The sequence below is a fragment of the Empidonax traillii genome, unplaced genomic scaffold, assembly GCF_003031625.1.
Source record: "Empidonax traillii isolate 1590-97213 ecotype Southwest subspecies unplaced genomic scaffold, ASM303162v1 scaffold57:size2250009, whole genome shotgun sequence".
NCBI classification, from domain to species: domain Eukaryota; kingdom Metazoa; phylum Chordata; class Aves; order Passeriformes; family Tyrannidae; genus Empidonax; species Empidonax traillii.
In genome coordinates this window covers 844270-865015 of record NW_020955250.1, presented here as the reverse complement: position 1 = coordinate 865015, position 20746 = coordinate 844270, and the positions used below count along the sequence as shown (strand labels likewise).

Sequence of the window (20746 nt, the reverse complement as noted above, 5' to 3'; positions counted from 1 at the left end):
CCCTCTCCCTGGTTCCAGCTGTGCTGTCCTGAAGGAAGAGCTCCCGGGACAAAGCCATTACAGAAGGTCAACAAGCTCAGAACCAAGCCCTGGATTTGCAGGGGAGGTTAGTGCAATTAAAGACACTGGCTCCTTGACTGAGAAGCCCAGCACGACAGTGATTTACGGTCTCCATGGCAACATGCAACACAAATTGCTTAATTCTGTTATGAAACCTCCACAAAAAGCTACAGCAGGGTCTGTGTGGGAACTACCAGTTCCCTCCTCCTCTGCTGCAGCTCTCCAAAGCAGACAACTTCAGGGAGCCCACGTCCACTTCAGCAGTAGGCTGAGGTTTAGCATATACTAACTAACATGTAGGTATGTATGCTGACCAGTTCCATCAGCCCGTGGCCAAGGTAATTTTCCTATCATCGGCTTATTTGGTTCATGGCTCTTCACACATGCCCTGCCAGAGCTCTGCATACCTGAGGACGCGAACCTCACCTGAGGCTGAGGAAGACTATCAGCCACCTACGGTTGCAATTAATAACTCTTCCTCCAGCCACAGCTCACTCGATTACACCCTTTTAGCCAGCCACTTTGTAAGCATAGCAGCTCCATGCAATGCCTCCAGGGCTGAAACTCTGCATGATCTGAACACTTCCCTCTCTGTTCCTCTTGCAGACTGCTGGCTACAGCCACACAACCACCATGACACACCCAGAGACTCTCGCCAGGTACCAAAATAGTTCAGCCCAATGTGTTGTAGGCAATCCCTTGGGCTGGGAGCTACTGAGAATCCTTGAAACACAGGACATGCCCTTTTAGAAGGCAGCTGCATCCCTTGAGTCATGCTGATCAGGACCGAATGAACTTCAGGAATTTCTCCCTCAAGTAGGCATTGACTGCGTCCCAAGTCTTCAAGGGCCAAGGACTTGTAGGTGTATGAACAACCACTGCCAATTATTATTAAATAAAGATTATTAACTCTTAGCCAGGTTTCCTCCAGTCTGTCAGATTTCCTTCCCGGTCAATGCCTTAAAAAGGACACACTGAGCAGAAGTTGGACTCTGTGCCAGTCTTCAGTGGGAAGAGATCTGTCATGTGGGGAGCCAAAGTCTGACGCCCTTTGTAGTTGCGGCATTAAGTTTTTCAAAACCCAAGTGAAGTTTCAACTCTCTGAGGTTTTCTAATAAGGAGGATCCTGACAGGTGAGAGTGCTCTCAACTCCCATCAGCTTCCAGGAGATCTGATGGAGCCCAGCACCTGGTAAGACCTGCACAGGAAATTACAGGCATTTCCTTTTGGAGCAGTGATCAAAGTACTATCAGATTGTTACTAAAAAGGAGGGGGGGGGGGAAGTCATAAACCAACTGTTGCTTAAAAATAAAATCCTCTATCCAGCAATAAAGAGCTGCAATCTTTTCTGATTTTTCATTCTTTTTTGGGTTTTGAATTTGGGGGATATAGCTGTGGGTCCTGTAACCTCATGAATTCTCCTCCAGGTAGAAAGATGGTGTATCCAGAGGGCTGTGTTCCCTAAACTCCTTGTCTGCATCCTGTGCCAGCCAGACCTTTTCTCCTTTTCAACCCAAAATTGCATCACCTCCCCCATTACACAGATGCTGCTCAGATTTACTGTAAGAGAAAGCAAACACACCGGGGGAGTAATGAAGCACTTGAGATTCACACAAAAGGCAGCTAAAGTCAGTAGCTGTCTGATGAATACTTGGTGGTTATTTCAGGAAACACGGAATTATAGCCTGAACAAATAATAATAATGAAAGCCACGTCACTGGAAACTGCTTAGGTGGTAGGCAGCCCCCCACCTCCCCCCACTGCAAATCTCTAAGCCATGTAAGGAGCTCTTGCTGCAGCACCAAGCAGCAGCTTTCCCATGGCCAGGCTGGGTTTGGGGACTCACTCATTTTTACTTGGAGGTACGTGCTTGTCAGTGTCCCCATCTGTATGTAAATGCAGCACAGCATGAGTCAATCCTATTGACAAATGTCATCCAAAACGAACTCTGCTTCCCTCTCCCAGCTCCTCCTACACCTCCCACAACAACCCCATTAATCTTCAGCCTGTGTCTCTTGCTGATGTAGTGCCCTTTTCAAAATACGTAAGAAGATTCCTGTCACTCTGACAAGCCAACAGTCAGATGCAGAAGCCAGATTATTTTTTTATTATTAAAAACAGCACTTCAGTTAGATACGGGTCATTTGTAGTTACAGCACTGCCGATACCAATTCTATAAGAGAATCCAGATATGCAACCACAAAGCAGCTACGCAAGATCCATTCCTGTATCTCTAAGACCTCAAATAAAACTGTATGGTTGCCAGTTTAGGGGTGTCCACTGGAGGCTGATCCAAGTCTTTTGCCAAGATACAAAATGAGAATATCCTTGCACAGTAACTGGGGCCTGAGAAAGTGGAGAGCTCAGCTACTTTTACGTGTGTTTAAATCCACCATCCTTTCTTTACTCATTTATTTCCAAAGCTCTCAGGAGACATTAGGGGATGACAGATTCCTGCATTACTATTGCAAATTCTTCACTAGTGAGGCCAGGAATGCCTCTCCTATGTTATCATGGAACTGATGAAGCTGACCTAAACATACTGTGGCAAAAAATCAGATAGCCAAGATGTTCCCCTGCCCTGCCCAGCCACAGATAACATAGCAAGAACAAATTTACAGTGGAGGAAGCAGCTTCAGATTCCAATAGCTGCCCTTCCTGCTCACACAATCCCTGGAAATGGGCAGCTTCCCTCCTACACATCCCAGCCTGCTGACGCGCCAATAAAAAGCCCCCAAATTCACTGCCCTGGGTGGTTTTGCTGCTCTTACACGGCTCAGTGAGGTTTCTGATCCAACAGACCACGTGCTCCAGCAATGCTCTGTGTGCAGCCCAAACGTTCTGCACCCTGCATGCAGCCCTGACACTGGTGATGCAGCCAGACGTGCATGGCATAGCCAGATGTGCAGCCTTCCCAGAACAGCCCTCCCAGCCTCATCCAGCTTTGCCTTGGGCAGGTGGAAGTGGTCCAGGTGACGAGTTCACGCACTACAGCACGGAGCTGTGAGGGGATTTTAAGCAGCACCAAGAGCTGCCCAGCATGGACTGTTCTCTTGGCTCCACCCTGCCTTCCTCATCCCAGCCCCATTTCCCTCTGCCAAAACAAGGGGTCCATCCACTCCTCCATCCAGCTCCTGGATGGTTTGTTGCACTGCAATCTTATGGGCACTGTGCTGTCTGTGCATAGGGCAGGCATGGCTGAGCCAATGCACAGACTTTGTGGCACCTGTGGGTGTTTTGGAGATGGTTAATGGATAGAAAGGGTACAGGGCCATCTCATTCCAGTCACCCTCCTGCAAATCAATCAATGCGTTTGGCTCCAAGTTTGTCTTCCAGTCAGGCTCAATTCGGTATTTAATGCTTTTTACATCTTCAGTGTTGCTACCGGATGTCCTTCAGGATATAAATGGCTTTTTAAAGACTCCCTTCCCTCCTGGCAAACACACTTTGCATCTCTTAGACAGCTGCAAAGAGCTGAAGGCTGTGAAGTTCCCCGGTAATAGCATTTTCACGAGGGAATGGGTGAATCCTGTCAAGTCCCAGCAGCAGATGGAAGGTAAGGAGAATGGGGATTTCCAGGCCATTTCCAAAATCTGTCCTCCACCTGCAAATCTTCTCTAAAATTGACTCATGACTATGTCCTTCCTAGGCAAAAAGATCGTTATTGTCCACATCCTATGGAAAAAACAGACACATTGCCTGTTCACTCCTTGCATCGCAGTGTTCCCTGAAATTAGCTGTGAGTTATGGAGCAACACTGATGTTTCTGCAACACTTCTACATCCCAGGTCACAGGGCAGGCTTGTAGGGTTCTCTGTAAATTTTCCCAGGCTCCTGGGTTGAGGACAGTCCTCTTGGTTCCCCCCACAACCCATCTAATACTCATTTACAAGTAAAGAGCACAGAATATGCTAGTCTGTAATGCTTTAGTACAGCTTCACCAGCATAGACTTCAGAAGATGAAGGAACAGCCCTCTCCCAAGCTTACCTAAATAGGCACTTGGCCTACTTTACTTAGAATTGAATGAATCTAAATCCAAGAACTACCTGGAAGGCTATTCAAGGCATTTCCCAGATCCATGTCATTACTCTGTCACTTGGAAGACTCCAAGATCTCATCACTGTCCCAGGACCCATAGCAGTAATTTTTTCCAGGCTTGTTACAGTGTCTGCCAAGAGCATAAGCCTCTTATTTACGTACAGCGTGCTGGGGAGTTGACTCTCTACTTGGCAAATCCAACAGCCTTGTCCGAAAGGGGAGTGTAGGCAGAACTTGGGGCTGGGTACTGGGATGAAGAGTAGGAGGAGGGGTGGATGTGACCTCCTCTGCCCTACACGTGGTATGCGCAGTTTTGTGAAGCGACAGCATTCCCCAGTGAACCTGCTGAGGACAGGGTGCACATACACTGCCAGCATCCCAGCCATATACCAGGCCAGACCTGGTGCCTCGTCTCAGCCCTTCTCTTTGGCAAACTCCTCGGCTATCAGTTCTCTCCCTGCTAACCTCCCCCTGCTCTCTGCCAGCCTGGGCAAGCCCTTATGGTGGCAAACACGTATCCTGACACTCAGACCAGTGGGCAACTGGCCAAACCACCCATGACGAACAGAGTTTACCCTTGCATGACTCAACTCCTCCCTCCTGTCAAGGGTCCCAGCTGGTGTTGCTCAGCACTTGCACTTTGCTGTTGAACACCCAAGTTTCTTCTCAGGTGTCATGAGGGGATGAATCCACAGGGCAGCACTTGACAAATCAACACAGCTTTGAAAGGACCCTATAGGTCAGTTGGCCCAACTTCACCCTCCAGTTTCAGCACAGACCTGCCTGAGGATACCCTAAGCCTGGTTCCTTCTATGCTCAGCCTAAACTCTCTGCCTTAACTTTTTAAGTCATTCAACTTGCAGCCGCGTGGGAGGGTATATATATACATTCATTAACACTTCCATTATGCCCTGTGATTTGGCAGGTGGTGCTGCATTATGGATTTAAACAGTGCCAGCAAGCGAGTCTACAGCACTTCACTGGATTAGCATGCTATGGGAAATCATACCTCAGAAGTGTTTTGCACTCTAGTGAAGCACCTCCGATGAACGAAGCAACAGCAGGGCTCCAACAACCACTACCTCTGTGCAATCACATCAGAGATTCACTCACAACTCCAGGGAAAGATAAACCCCCTCAAAACTCACATTACCATTTGGCGGGGGGGGGGGGGGAAGGAAAAAAAAAAAAGCAACAGCAGACTCTCCTGCCAATTAAAGGAAAAGAGAGGCACACCCTCCACTGTCACTGCCATAAAGCATCTTTCACATACACCAAACAATAACATCTTCTGCTTTTTGCCCTATAAACTGGATCTAGCATTCACATGGGAGAAACACACCACACATGGTTATACCCATTTCAGAGGTCAGTTTTTAAGGTACTCAGGCTCCCAGTGCCCCACACCAAAGATGATGCCTTCTGTCTTATCATCAGACTGGCACTGAGATTTGAAGAAACTTCAGTCAAACTCCCTGAGAGGATGCTATCTGGAGTGATGAGGAGATGTAATGGGCTACAGCTGACATATTGAGGAACTCCCTCCCCAGAGAAATGCAGACAGTGATCACACCACTCAGTCTTGGCAAAGGAGAAGGTAAGGACCCTTGATGGGACAAGAGGATAAAGCACCAGTTAAACACTGATATCACCACATTGCTCATCATTTACTCGGGCTGGACACACTAACATTTCTTTAACTGTGAGTGGTGCTACAAGTGCCACTGTCCATTGTAGTTGTACCTGCAGTGGTACAGAGCCCTGGCTCCCACAAGAATACAGGACTTGTGCTTCACCTGGGCAATGAGAAGTGTTGCTTCATAGGTAAGATTGCACATGAACCAAATAAAGCAAAGTAACTGGACAAAGTTTATGAGTCTAGACTGTTAAATCAAGAGCTACCTTCAAAGGAGAATCCCTGGTCCTTGATTAGCTCTTCCAGAACATTGCTTTGGTTTAATTACTCTGCTCTCTGAATTGCTCAGATTCTTCTGAGTTTCAATCTCCTAGAGACCTTAACAAAGAAATTCCAAAGAAATGTTTGGGTTCTGCCATAAGAGCTCAGGAAGATCCATTTTTAACTTCCATCTACCAAACAGCTCTGAAGTACAGCTATCCTGCTGCAAAGTTGCAATTGAGTGAAGACATCAAGGTCTTTCCATAAAAATAGCCAGATACAGTGTTCTGTTTCTCTAACCTTAGGGTAGATGTCATGTCATTCCTATGCATGCCATTATTTTTTAAACACCAAGCAAAGAGATGTTTGCCTTAGTCTTGTCAATTCAGGTAAATCTCTCATTTGCATCATATGGTTACATACCAGACTCACAAAAAGAACAAGAAATTTGGATTTGGCTCTTCTTTGTACTACTGGGCAAGGGGGTCCACCAGTCTTTCTCTTATGCTTCACCACCTTCAATGACACTTCAAACATAAAATTTTAACTGAAACGTAACTATAGATGTTGTTACTTTATCTTGACCTAGTGAGTTATAATACGGGATGGTTTACCCCGATGCGTCTTGACATGTCTGTGCATATAAAAATATCTCTACTAAAAGCACAGATAGAAACAGCATGGATCACAGCCACTCGAAAAAAAAAATAAAATAAAGCCCCAAAGCATTAAGGGCTGGTAAGGGACAAGATTACTTTCATCCTGCCACAGCATGTTTCAATTTAACCACTGCATCTCTCAGCACTTTTGGTTCATATTCTTTTACCACACAGAGACACCAGTTTGGTATACGCCCAGCCTTAGGAAGGGGAAATGGTATTTTGGGTCATCAGTTCCACCCACAGTGCCCACCCACCCCTCCAATCGACAAGGCTTTTGAAGTGCACCGGCCCCAAATAGGAGCCAGAACACATTAGCCTGGGGTCAGGAGGGCTTGGAGAGCCACCGTGCTCTGGAGGCTGGGAGACGTTTTAGGAGTTTGTTGGGGCCAAGAGGCTTTGCCAGGAAGTCCCTGCCCTCCTGCTGCCCATGAGGGCCCCCTGCAGTTCTGCCCCAACCATGGACACTGGCAGGCACTTCCTCAGCTCTTTCATCACTGCCTTGAAGGTAACGCCTCCACTCACTGGCTGAGTTCAGCAGTCCTTCACTGCTCTGGCTAAGGTGACTCCTCTTTGCCCCTTTCCACCTCTCAGCTAAGCCAGTCCACCTCTTCATGAGTCTTTCCAAGCCCAAATGAACTGTAACTACTGTTACTTTGTTCTATTCTCTTTTACCACAAAACAGAGGAGGCAATCTGACCTCCAAACCATCCAACTGCTCCCAGTGTTTTGTGCAGCAAAAGGATTTATTTTCATGCTGTACAAAACCAAGCAGATGCTCTGACACAGGATATGCCCGAAAATGCAATTTTTCTCCTTTGCTTCGACAGCCTAGCGTTTATTTCCATATTCTTGTGAGATTGGTATGTAAACAACAGGGAGCTTGCTGTGCTCGTGAGACTTTAAAATAAAGAGTCCTATTTCTCTGTCCTCCTGGATCCAGTAAGTCATCCCCCTGAGGTTCAAAATGTTACTGAAATTCATAATTTAAAAGTCCAAGAAATAAAATGGGGTTGTTGGAGATCTTTTCCAAAAGAAAAGTAGATTGAAACTATTCTGTTATTTAATAATTCAAATCCCAGATGCTTAATTAAACAGAATTTCTACATTGCAAAAAGAATAAGGAATTATATATTCTCTTAGCTAACTTTGTGATTAACATGAAAGCCTTTTCATGCTCCACAGTCACTTGGTCCAAGTCAAACTTTTGAAGACAGACTTAATACCCCACAGGTAAATCTCATGTAACAAAACCCTTGCTGTTCACAGGACTGAGGTGATACAGCAGTTTGGAATTTGTGCTTTGTGGAGGCATTCTGCAGGATGCGCAGAGGAAGTGATGCTCAGCAGAGTACCTTAACAGAACATTCAGTATCTCTTCAGTCCAGCCCAAACCTCAAGAAAAGGAAATGGTCTGCTCAGTTCCTCATGCCTGCCATTTCACCTGTTTGAAGTCTCTCTCAAAGCACTCTGCCCTTGAGCTACAAAATATTTTCTGAGGGAAGAGCTGCAAGCACTCATTCAAGTCCACCTCATCGCTACAGCTCATCACGATCTTTGGACTTAAATTCAGAGCCATGATCCTTCACCACCAAGGTCTCCTCAGGTGGAAGTGAAGTGCACAGGACAGGCGATATCTGCCTTGGACAGCTATGTCAGACGTAGGCAGGTACCTTAACAGTGAGGTCACACTCTGAGAGCTACGAAGGCAGTACTTGACATTGCACTGTTGTTTCACAGAAACAATTCACAACAGTTTAGGGTTTTTCTCAGAGCACTGGCATGTGACTCCTCCTGCTCCAAGGTTAGTTAGGGATTCTTGTCCTCACGGAACACCAGCAGCCACCAAACCAGTCTCAGTCTGCAACTGCAGCTCAGCAGCAAGAACTACAGAGACAAAAGGATTTCTACAGTGATCTCCCATTTCCCAGTTCATCCCCACACATCACAATCTCTGTGAATATCCTCCATGACTCTTTCTGAGATTGAGCACTTGGTACTGAACAATTTCTTCCAAAGTCCTACTTGGCAAGTGTTGCACTTAGACTGGTGGCACTAATACTTCCATACCAAGTATTACACAAGACATCAGTTACATATTTTGTGAAGATCACAATCTTTACTAAATTGCCAGCTGTCTACGCAGACCACTCATGAGCTATCTGGGTATGCTAAGTACAGATGGCAGACCCAATAACAGTGTCTGGATGTGTCTGAGAGATTAAATTCCATTCGCATCCTATTACTTTTTGTCATTTCATACTCTTTCGGTCTTTGTGTCCCAACAACCAACTGGTAAAGAGCTTGTATCATATCCTCCAAATGCTTTTTTGGACTTCCCATGTCTGGAGATATGCTACAAGCGGTGTTTTCCTAGCCCGTTCAAGTAAAAAAACTGGATGGAATTCTCACTACACCAATGTCCATTAACATCCTTTTAACATGAGTTGGGTGGGTCTTTGTTCGAGCTACTGTCTATCAGACTGACCACTGGGCTTTGTGCTTCCCACAATGCAAATAGCAGATCCCTATTCAAAAGCTTTTCAAACCCTCTTACATTTGCAAGATGAGCAAGAATTTGTTTCCACCAACCAGGGTACCTCTTACCTTGTAAAACAGAACGGGCTGCGATAGTGTACCACTCAAAAATACATCAAAGGAAGCTTAAACATGCTCATTTTCATACTGATATGACCAAGTCTTAAAAAATTCAAATCCTAAGAAAACAACCAAAAAAACTCCAATAAAGCTGAAGACTTCACTTAAATGAATTTTTTCTGCTTACTTCAAAAACTCCTCCTTTCAATAAGTGTATGAAACAGAGGAGTCCCTTGCTGTTGCCAAATCTGCATTTTTCAGGCACATGGCCCCTGCCAGGTTTTGTTCACAGAGAGTCCATCTCCATACTCTGTTGCTGGCTCACGCGGAAGTGAAATCCTGGTCCCAGCCCTCCTGTGACAGGAGCTGAGCCACGCTGACACTTGGAAAGCTTAATTCACTGGCACTCTCAAATAGATCACTATTTCATGAAAGAACTTTTAAATAAAACAAGCACAACTGAATCAGTGTTAAGTCATGCCATAAGTCCCTGTGGCCCTGGCTCTGAAAGGAAAGCTCCATCAGCTTGTGCCACAGCAGCCCCCGATGTTACATCTCCTTGGGAGTTTAGCTCTTGTGGAGAAGCAAAGACATGCCCAGGCTCTTCCTGCTCCCACTCAAGATGCAGGTACCCATTTGTCTGTGGTGCTGCAGGCATGGCCCAAGAGGAGCAGTGACATCCCTCCCCTGGCTGCAACCCAGGTGTGACTTTCCAGTGGCAGCACAGTAACCACTGGGAGGTAGTCAAGCTTCTGCCCAAGTCCAGTGAATTCAACAGCACTGAGCACTCCCAAGTTTTCCAAGAAGAGTATTTCACTGTAACCAACACACACTACATGGTATGGGCCCTGAGCGAGGCACAGCAGGCCTTACAGCTGACTTCAGTGGGCTTTAGTTTGATCTGTAAATCCTCTTTGCTACTTCCCAAGAATGTTGCTCAACTCCCGCTGCCTTCAGCCTCACAAGAGGTAGACATAAATACTTAGCATTAGCATAGCTGCCCATGACTCATTTTTTCTCTCTTTTAAATATAGCATCCTATAAACTTGGACACATTCTGAGCAGTAAAACTCATTGTTACTGTTCACCATGCCACCAAAACACACAGCTCCCTCCCCCAAAACCAAAACACTGGTGCCCCTCACAAGGCAGAGATGGAGTAGTGGTGGCTCTCCTCCCCTCAGGGAGCCCAGGCAGCATTGAGACACAGCACAGTGACAGCAGATGTGGAGCTGGGCAGAAAGCTCCATCATCAGACCAGCCATTCATATCAACTTTATTAAGAAGAGCAGAGCTGGCTCTGGGCACAGGAAGAGCACGCATTTGCCTAGAGGAACACAGTTTCACTAGCTGAGAAGCAGCCCCTGCCACCACTGGGGATGCCAGACTCACTGAAGGAGTAGGGGTGGAAGCGACATCTCTAGCTGGCAGATGCTCCCCATTCCTCATCTTCCTCCAGACATACATCACCTTCCTCCCTCCATCACCAGGCTTGAGCTTTCTTCCTTAGAAAAGCCAAAGTCTGCATTGTCTAGCCAAGCAAATGCCCCCTTGGTGCCTCAGAAGCACCAAGGAAGAACCTGATGGGAAAAACATGGACCAGATCTTGTTGGTTTCCATGGAAATTGAGACCCTATTTTAGTACCCTCCTGCCTGTCCTGCTGCAGACTTTCCTGTGTGATCAATCCTGTGTGCTGTGTTATGCTTTACTGAATACTTCAGATCCCCAACTGCACCAGTGAGATAAACAGCAGGTCCCTATCTCACAGGTATGTTGCAAAATAAATACATTTTGCATTACAAGTGTTACAGGAATGCTTTAAAAATTGCACAAGTATCAAGACTAATTCATCACTGCTCAAAAAGAACCTTAGGATTAACAGCAAATTGAAGTCATACCTATACAAACATAGAGCATGCAAGACTGTTTTCTTAGTTTATCTGTTTCTTCTGATAACCATGTTTGCCCCGGTTCCAGTCACAAGTTGTTTGAATACAGTGCACCAAATCCTGTCTGGCGAAATGCATGTTTTGTTCTGTCTACAGTGATAGCTGAGACATCAGTCATTCTTTCAGCTGTCCTAAAGACATAGCTGAAAATGCATGCTCATATCCATCCTGCTGTCAGGCGGCTGAAAAGTACATTTTTACCTCCTGGACCTCTCTATTAAGATTATCCAAGAAACTCTACTTACCACAGTATTTTTCTAATTGTTTCTTCAACATTATTATTTAACATCTGAAGGGAGTTGAGTGGCAGAGCTGCTACTCTCATTCTGGAAACTGGCATTTTTAAAGACAAGATAAACAGAAGCCTTTTCTTAAAACTTTCAGGAGTATGTGTAGCTTAAAAAGCTGATTCCAGTTTAAAATGATGACTAAGCCTCTTAGGAATCTAACTCCCGAAGTCACACAGGTAGTTTTGAATATGTTACCCTTTTAGAGTAATTATGCCATCAAGGTTCCAGTCAAAAGCTGATGAGCGTTACTAATATATGCTGGTGAGAGAGCCTGTACATGAAAGACCTTCTTGGTTTATTTACACTACAGTAAGTCAGAAAGTGCCAGCTAGGTCCCCAGCAAGAAAGCACACCAAGACTTAACTTGCACATACAAGAGTAACAGACCTGACTGCAGGAGACACTTAACCATGTTAGCCCTAAGCTCAAGGAGTAGGTTTACTGTTAACTGGCTGCAAGCTGATGCAGTTGTACCTCTTTTCACTGGAGGTGATGGAAATTTGGAGCAGCTGTTCGGTCTTCAGTGGACTAACACCACTCAGTATATAAACCAGTCTGGCCCATCACCTGAATCCTTACAAGTCACCATTCAGATATAAAATAGTCCCCAGGAAGTCCTCAGTGACATTCATGTCTAGACCAAGAACTACGCAGATACAGTCAAGAGAAGGGATGAAGATACAATAAGCCATTTTTACCACCCCACATGAAGTTATGGATGTGGTACAACATTCCTTCCAGAAGCAGACCTTCTCAAAGAGAAGGCAAGAGAGGCATTATGTTACCTGGGGGAAGGGTGAAAGAGTGTCACCAACTTTTAAAGCTGCTCTATGGTAGAAGATGAAAGTACAAGCAAGTAGTTCAAGATTTTAATCTTAAATCTATCAATAGCAAACAAATTCTGAGGCAAATTAGATTTGGCTAAATGTTAATAAAAAGTTGTAGAAGCACTGAGCATTTCTGCTGGCCAGTTCTAGCCAGAAGAGAATCAGGAAGGGGAATCCCATCCCAGCAGGTCTCAGATACTTGGATGCCTTCTGAAGTACCTCAGCATTTGCTATATTTATACTCCCAAGCCACCCTACAAAGTAGTAACTTCTACTGACTCATTTTAGAAAGAAGAAGAGTAGATTCAGCGAGAGGCAGATTCACTGGTATCTATTAGAGCTGCCGACCTTAGCCTACCCACCTCAGGCCAGTCTGTGACAAGAGAAGGTACTTGGGGGCAGGTTTCCCATCTCTTCAGCTAGCTCCAGCAACTGGACTGGTCTCCCAGATGAAACCCGAATGCCTAAGCAGCACTAAGGACCACTTACTGAAAAACTAGTGTCTGAAGAAGTAAAATTGCAGGAGAGTCAGTAATAAATACCATAAGTAGAATAAGTACAGCAAACTACTTATAAATGTTAACTTCCCCACCCCTGCCCCTACCTCTTCCCTCAATTTTTATTTCAAGAGACATATTTTTGTACAATTATTTCATCATCTAAGAACAGGTGGCCAGTTTGCCATATCTCTAGGCAAGATTTCCATACATATTACTCCTCCGCTGACATTTTCTCACATAGACACATGCATGGATCAGCAATTGGTCCACTACACTCTCAAACAGAGAATAAGAGAGTTATAAATCTCAAAAGAATGAGTATGCCAAAAAAAAATCAGCATCTGAAGTTACAGCTGTTCATTTCTCCTCTGTTCAGGAAGAGCCAGTTGTGGCTTATTGCAGATGTTATGAAGTTGATGGACTTGCTCTGGATTTACTTTGGATACAAACACTCAGGATGTGACCACTGGAGCTTTGTTTCCCCGTGGAGAAAAATACAGCCAGTGACATTCAAGTAGAAGAGGGAGGTTATTCTCCCCTCCCCAGTAAGTATCTTCTGTCAAATACCTCTGTAAACAACAACAGGGGAAAGAAGCAACAACTCCACCAAGGAGTGGGCTAATCTTCCTCCCATCTGCCAGTCCCACGCTCATTCTGTTTTCACTTGGACCAAATCCTCCCAATCCTTCATTACACTTGGGTGCCTTATACACCAAGAATAATATCATCAATCTTTGAAAGGTCACTTTCAAGGGACATTTCCATTTCCATGTCCTTTAGCACAACTTCTCTTCCTCAGCCCTGTTTTGGAAGCCTGAAAATTAATTCCCTGTTTTTCATGTAGAATCTGTCCCCTTAGCCCTGATCTACTCATTTATGACAGTAAAAGCTTATGCAAACACCACCACTATGCAAAAACACTCTCCCTTTCATTCCTGTGGATTCATGTTAATATTCTCCACCTCCAGAGTCTGAAGCACTCTCTGCGCTGAGGGCTGCACATTCCCAAGCTGAGGTGCAATCCCTCCTGCCTCCACCTCTGCGGGCAAGAGAGGTAAGGGGATGAGCAGTCACGAAGAAGTTACAATGCTGAGGCAAAAGCAGCTCCACAAGGTGCAGGGGCACCGCACCCCAGTGGAGGCCCCGCTGCAACGGCTGAGCGAGTCTGATGTGGGGAGCCACCAGGAGTGACAGCGTGGCTGCAGCAGTGACAACCAAACCAGGCAAAGCCAAATTATTAGGACTGGTGCAGCTGAAGTATGGAGCCTATAACTTTCACAGGGCAGAGTGATTCATCCTAATGAACTGACCTGACTCACCTGGAGCCAGCAGGTCAGTACGGATGCCAGGGTTGGCAGCTGTGGGTAGAGGTTCTTGGCTTGAATCCATTCACAAAAATATTTCCCAACACAAAGAAGGAAGATAAAAATAAACAATCAGAAATAAACGAAGCCACGCAGCTTTCCTCAAGGAGCTGTCCAGAATTAAGAGCAGAAGGGAGTAGAGTTTCTGCCCTAGTGGCCCCAACAGTGAAACACCACCAGGAGCACGTGGTGTGAGCTAAAGGGCCTTGGAGGTCTCAGGTACAGGGCACTGCTTCTGGTTTACAGTTAAAGAAGAGCCCACAGAAGAAACCACAGCATAATGTCAACAATAATCAATCATCACATCCATTTTTCCTATATGCACCTGCCCTTGTGCTGCCATCACATACTACTTTGCCAATGACAAAGCCAGCTGATACACAGGACTCATCCTTCTCCTTCCAGTCCCCAAATTCCATGTCTCTGCTAGTGCCAAAAACATCTGTGGGGAAAAGGAAGGAAGCCCTCTCTAACCAGCAGATGATAGAGTTTTATTTTTCCTTGGTGTTAGCCTCAGGCCTAGGTTAAGAAAAAAACCACCCAAAGCAACATATACAAAAAACTCCCTGCATGAAGAAGGCAAGTTTAGTTTCTGTAATTCTTAGTTCCGGCTTGTGGAAACACCCACCAAAAGCTTCAATAAGTAGAACTGCCTCTCACATAATTTCTTTAAACTGATGCTAGACCGGCTCTGACCTTGGTGCAGCTGCTCTGCTTCGGGAGTCGTGCTGGTGGGGGTGTTTGGCCCTCTGCAATCTGGGCTATGTGCTCTACTGTACAGGATATCTCCTGGAATGGAGAAGCAAAATCAAAGAAAGACAAACAAACTGATACAGAACTTAATATGAAGAACACTTATTTTTCTATATATACTATTGTTTTTACAGGAGATGCTGTCAGCTTTGTATTTTCAGACTCAGGTATATAAAAATAGAGATCCTACCCCTCTTAGGCAGTCCAAAGCTATACTACAGAGAGGTGTTTTTTATAAAGCTATTACTTCATGATTTCCTTGCCACACCCCTTGTTCTCTCTTATCTTTCTCTTAGCCTCCTTAATTTAATAGACCCTGTTCTTGTAAAGCTCTTTGCAAATTCAGAGCAACAGAAAGAACCTTTCGTAAAGAAAAATGACAGGTTTGGGCCTCTGAAATGCATCTCTCTCATGCAGAAAGAGCCTGAGTTGAACAGGTAATTTCACCGTGAGAATTCATAAAGCAGATCTATAGCCAGGTCTGACCATGGAGTTGGTGTGCTTTTCTTAGTACCAGCTATTGCATGAACAACGGTTTCCAGATAAAATACACACAGAACATTTCCACTAAACAGCACCCCTTTAAGCCTGCCACCAAACTCTGAACTTAGATGACTTAAGTAACCTAACAAGTTGCTGGCTTAGATTTTCATATTTCTGTAACATTACTACGGAACAGTGCCAGTTGACAGTGCTCAGGGGCTGCAGTTCCCTGTGCTGGGAAAAATCCTCACACTGGGGTCAGGACTCCACTGGGTGCTTTGGTCTTCTAACAAAATCCCAGTGGGACCTGCCAGTGTGAAGTCCCAATTTGTTGCCTTACGTGATCAGCTCGACAAGGAAGGTCACTGGAGCAGCGAAGTGCAGGATGCTTCAGACTGGTCCACCCGAGGTCTAACACTTAACTTGCTCCTCAGCCTGCACTAAGCGTGGCTGCATCTCAGTTTCTCTGTTTAGGAAGCAGTTTTTCCTACACTGTTCCTAGGGCTCTTGAGCCGTTGATTAAAACAAATAAACAAAAAAGCTACAAGTTTTCTTTCTGATCCCAAGCAATCCTAATCACAAGAGCTGAAAAATCCTTGTCCTTCAACTGTGGTCCAGTTTGTTTTCTTAAAGCAGAGAGTAAAGCAAAGTAAAAGTAAAGTAAAACCAGAAAAAAACCCAGTACCTCCTCCTCTCGTTTCTTCGTAATTGAAGATAGCATCGCTATCTTTCTAAAAGTCTAGCAAACAACTCAAACACATGAATATGGAAGCTTTCACAAAGTATTCAGTTGTCCAAGAGCAGTTTTAATGCAAGATAAGAAACTTCGCCATACTCAGATCAGATTAGAACACACACGGGGTAGGAAAGTAAAACATTATCGTGGCTCTGAATCTGTGGCGTGGCGGGGGGGGGTGGCGGTGGTGGAGGGGGACGACACAACACTGGCACAAGCAAAATCCTAAGAAACTCTCAATTTACAAAGACCTTCCATTACACAGCGTAACTCAGAGCGACCCCTCTCCTCAGCGCGCATACCCAGGAGACACGGACCCCGCACACTCCCTTTTCTTCCCAGCGCTCGGCAGGGAAGGGGAGCCCCCCGGGGCCCGCAGCCCACCCGCCGCACGGAGCCCCCGTACCGTCCGTCCCGCCTCCGGCGCTGCTGCGAGCGGCGGCTCCGCGGCCACGGCCGGCGACAGCCCTTCCTTGGCGACACCGAGCCCCGGCCAGGGAAAGCGGCGGTGCCCGGGGCGCGCTCCTCCCGGCCCGGGGGCTCATACCAGCGCGGGGCGCCGCATTTCGACAGGAATCGCTGTGGGGAGAGGAGGGGAGAGCAGGCGAGGGGGAAGCCCCGCCGCGGTCACCGACGGGTGTCACGGCGGTCCCGCCCCTCCCGCGGGCTTGTCACGCGTGGAGCGCCGCCAGTGCCGCGGCGCTGTCCCGCACCCCGCGGGGCACGGGCGGGACGAACTGCGGGTTATTGTTCGCCCGGCCGTGTCCCCCCCCAGCGCCGCTCACAGAGCGGAACACAGCAAACGGCCCCGCACCGAGCCCGCTCCCCGCCCGCTCACCCGGGCTGCGGGACGCGCCCTTAGCGCCCGCCCCTGCCCGCCGAGAGGCGCCCGCGGCCGGGCAGCGCCGCCGACCCCCGCCCGCTGTTCCGCCGGCGGCCGCGGCAGCGCAGCCCGCGCACGGCCATCCCTTATATCGCCGCGGCGGCTGCTATAAATAGCCCGGCCCCGCCGCCGGGGGCCGGGCCGGGCGCCGCCGGAGGGGGTTTCGCGGCTGTGCGGGGACCCGCCATCACCTGCGGCTCGGCGGCAACGACGCGTCTGTCACTTTGGACCTGTGTCGGTGCCGCTCTCCGGCGGGCGCGGGCGGCAGGGCGGCTCCCGGGGGGCCCGGGCCCGCCGACCCCCGGCGCGGCAATGGGCCCGTCCGCCGCCGCCGCCGCGTTAAGGTGGAACCGCGGGGCGGGAGCGGCCGCGGCACCTTAAGCCGCTGGGGCCGGTCCTCGGCCCGGCTCTCCCCGCCCGGCACCCCCGGCCCCGCGGGGCTGTGGCTCAGGGGGAGCGGAGCGACCCTCCGGGCCGTGGGGGTTTGTGCCGCCGCCAGGAAACGAGGAGGAGGAGGAGGAGAAGGAGAATGAACAGCCGGTTCTCTGCCTGATGGACGGGGCAGCAGCCGGAGGGCACGGGATGATACAAACGCCGCTCATGCCACATGAGCACAGCACACACCGAGCCTTTGAGAACCAGCTGCTATACGCACACCAGCCCTACTCCCACCACATTCCCCCCTCCCGCCGAGCCTCATCGACTTTTATGGCAATAACAGAATTTGTGTTTAATACACGAGAGCTCATCCTAGATGGGATTCTGGGAACACGTGTGCAGTGGTTACTTTTCCTACTTCTCCTTTGTGCTCTTAGCTGGCACTGGGAGACAGAACCAAAGCATCACTTCACATCTCACCTGCAGGCTCCTTTGCCACCTCACATCTTGCAGCAGAGAAGAGCAAAAGCCCTGCTCCTGCATGGGTGTGCACTCATTGACACATGCTGCCCTCACAGAGGAGGCTGACAATGCCCATGTGGGAATAACCCATGGCAGTCAGGATGGGCCAGGCTGGCTGTGCCCATGTCCTACCATGGAATTATCTTGGGCACAACCCTGTGGGGTGCTCAGGGACATGCCGAGTGCCCAGAGCATCTCAGAGGGCACCTGCTGATTTACCTTGCTCGGTCAGGACCCGCCTCCCTGCTGGTGTGCAAAGAAAACGTACCTTCAAAATGGTTCTTAAACACAAGTGAACAGCCCCAGCTCCCCTCCTGTGCCAAATTAGCATTATGTACACTCCAGTGCTCCCCCAAAAGGTCTACCCAAGGCAGTCTGGCCCCACACTGCAGCACACGTGAAACAAGACAGTGTCCATGCTGTCTTTCCCACATAAGTAAGAGGCAGAGAGGAGTACACTGCCATTTCACCAATAAGACACATGAGTGTCTGCCTCAAAATCTGCATTGGTCCAGTGGCATGGAGGTGGTGAGAGGGAGCAGCCCCACAGCACGCTGCCATAGCACACCCAGCTGTGCCCCCCTGATTGCTCACCCTGCAAATTCTCCACTAATCTCACCCCATCGGGAGACATAGGAGAAGTGCCCAGGAGAACTCTCACAGGCTTTCACAACCGAAGTGCAGGATAGAGGTGTTTCTTTTAACATGAATCAACAGCTGGGTCTGTAAGACGTGTTTGTCAACAAGCTTCTCTGTTGGCTACAAATTTTCCTTCTAGTACAAAACAGTCTCCTCAGTTTGCCAGGGCAGACTGGGATGGAGGGGGATTTCCCAGGGCAGTGTAGCTATGAGGAATCTGGTTTTTGCTATCAGCACATCTTGCCACCAGTGAGGGCAGAATTGGCAAAGCTGCTCGCAGCAGGTCATTTATGCACCCTAGATGTGTGGAAATGTTGTCAGTAACTTCTGCAGGGACAGCAGAAGTCTGGGAGTGGTAGGCCAGAGATTTCAGGTTTAGATCTTTAAATCTGAGTGTCTTTGTTCTCTTAAACAGATTGCCCTTCAGAGCAGGCACACTTCTACTTCTCTGGAGGTAAATGCATTTGCAAACCAAGCCCAATATTCAGACACCCAAATCCCCAAACCTGAAAATCTCTGATGTATTTCATACCCAAGTCTGTAACATTTGAGAGGGGAAGCCCATGGCCTGGTTCCTGTGTGTCGGATATCCAGGCTATTTGTCAGTTCTCCTCAGTAGCCCTTCTGCCCATAAGAAATAATAAAGTTATGTAAGGAGGAAAGCCAAAAAGTCCTCTATCAATTCCAGCCAGTATCTGGAGCAGCATTATATTTCTTGTAGTGCGTATTCATTAACAACATTGCTAAAGGGGAATTACTGCTGTGGTTGAGCGCTTATACAATACAACTCCTATTTAAGTGCATTTTTGTATCCTGCTGAGTCACCCCAAGGAGCCCTCAAACAAAACATCACGTTCAGTTTGACAGCAGAGGCAGAGGCATGAAGAACTTCCCCTTTACCAGCCCTCCCTGGGGGGATGTGAGTGCAGAATGGGCGACGCTTCAAACTGTGGAACCGAATGCAAAGCTGAAAGAAAAGAGTGTCTTAAAATTTCAGCCAACATATCCCCCTGTACAGATTCAAGCACATGACATTTCCAGCCTGTTTCAGCTTCAGTGAATAGATTAAAGTGACCATACACTCTCTGAACTGCTCAGGTCACATTGTACTTCAGGCAAGCTCCCTCTAAATCAGAGGGCACATTATTTATATAGCATAATATTTCACTAGTAGGTCTAAATGAATGTGGCTGTTTATTATCCCATATTAAAGCTGAGTGGGTTAGTACAGCATGAGCCTCTTGGCTTGTTTTGCTGCCAGCTGCCTTTCGGGCTGCTGGGGACGGTTCCCTTGCCCCAGGTCTTCATCGGGCAGCTGCAAGCACAAGGGCTGGCACACACCACAGCAAGGCAGGGACTATTTGCACCAAAAAAAGTAATGTTTTCTCTGCAGGAACAGTGCAACAAGTAGGATTTTTGTCTGTACAAGTTCCTGCCAGTGCCACGTCCCTGCAGGGGAGTCAGAAGACGGAGATGGGGTTTGAGGGGATGTGGTGGCTGTCCCATGAGCTAACCCAAGGTGCTGCTGGCATCACTGCCTGGAGGGCAGCTGGGCTGTGCTGGAGCAGGGAGCTATACCTGGCTGCACCCTGCAGAGATGTATGCATCATTCTGCACTGTGTCAGGTCTTGCTACAGCACAGCCCCACAGGCTTGACCCTTGGTATTGGATTTGGAGAAGAGCACAAGAAGACCAAAACCTGAGCCCTGTTTGATGGTTCAGTCTCAAATGAGCTGCAGAGGAAAAAGTTGAGGTGCTCCTAACACTGCCAATTGGCTCCAAATATGAAAGAAACCAATATAGTAGCTTTGCTGCCTCTGTAAGTACAGTTGGACAGAGGTGGCAGATCACTCCTTCCAGCTATGGATGAGCAGTATTTCTGTGCATCTATGGACTAGGAACAATGAAGCTATAAAGACAGCTTTAACAGCTGCGATTGATTTCACTGGTGCTTGGCACAGACCACTGTAAAGCTACTTAGCAGTAGAGGACATCTAGTGATATTCACATGCAACTACAAAAACACGATAAAAGTTCACATGTGACTGCTTCAGAGCCAGCATGGCTAGAGAAGGGACGTGGTGTGGCTCCAACAGCTACAGGAGGGCTGGGACAGGCTGACCATGAGCACCCTCTATAAACAGGTCACAAAGGAAAAACTTCCTGAA

At 47.6% G+C, this 20746-nt stretch overlaps 1 protein-coding gene across 1 annotated transcript in view; it reads right to left on the bottom strand.

Moving 5' to 3' along the window:
- MRAS (muscle RAS oncogene homolog) overlaps nt 1-16803 on the bottom strand; it is a 39004-nt gene extending 22201 nt beyond the window's left edge. The window contains 3 exon segments of the mRNA XM_027879730.1: nt 14140-14221; nt 16563-16608; nt 16611-16803. Coding sequence (XP_027735531.1) covers nt 14140-14221; nt 16563-16608; nt 16611-16701 — 219 coding nt within the window. The 5' untranslated portion in view covers nt 16702-16803.
- Nucleotides 16804-20746: the final 3943 nt, after the last annotated feature.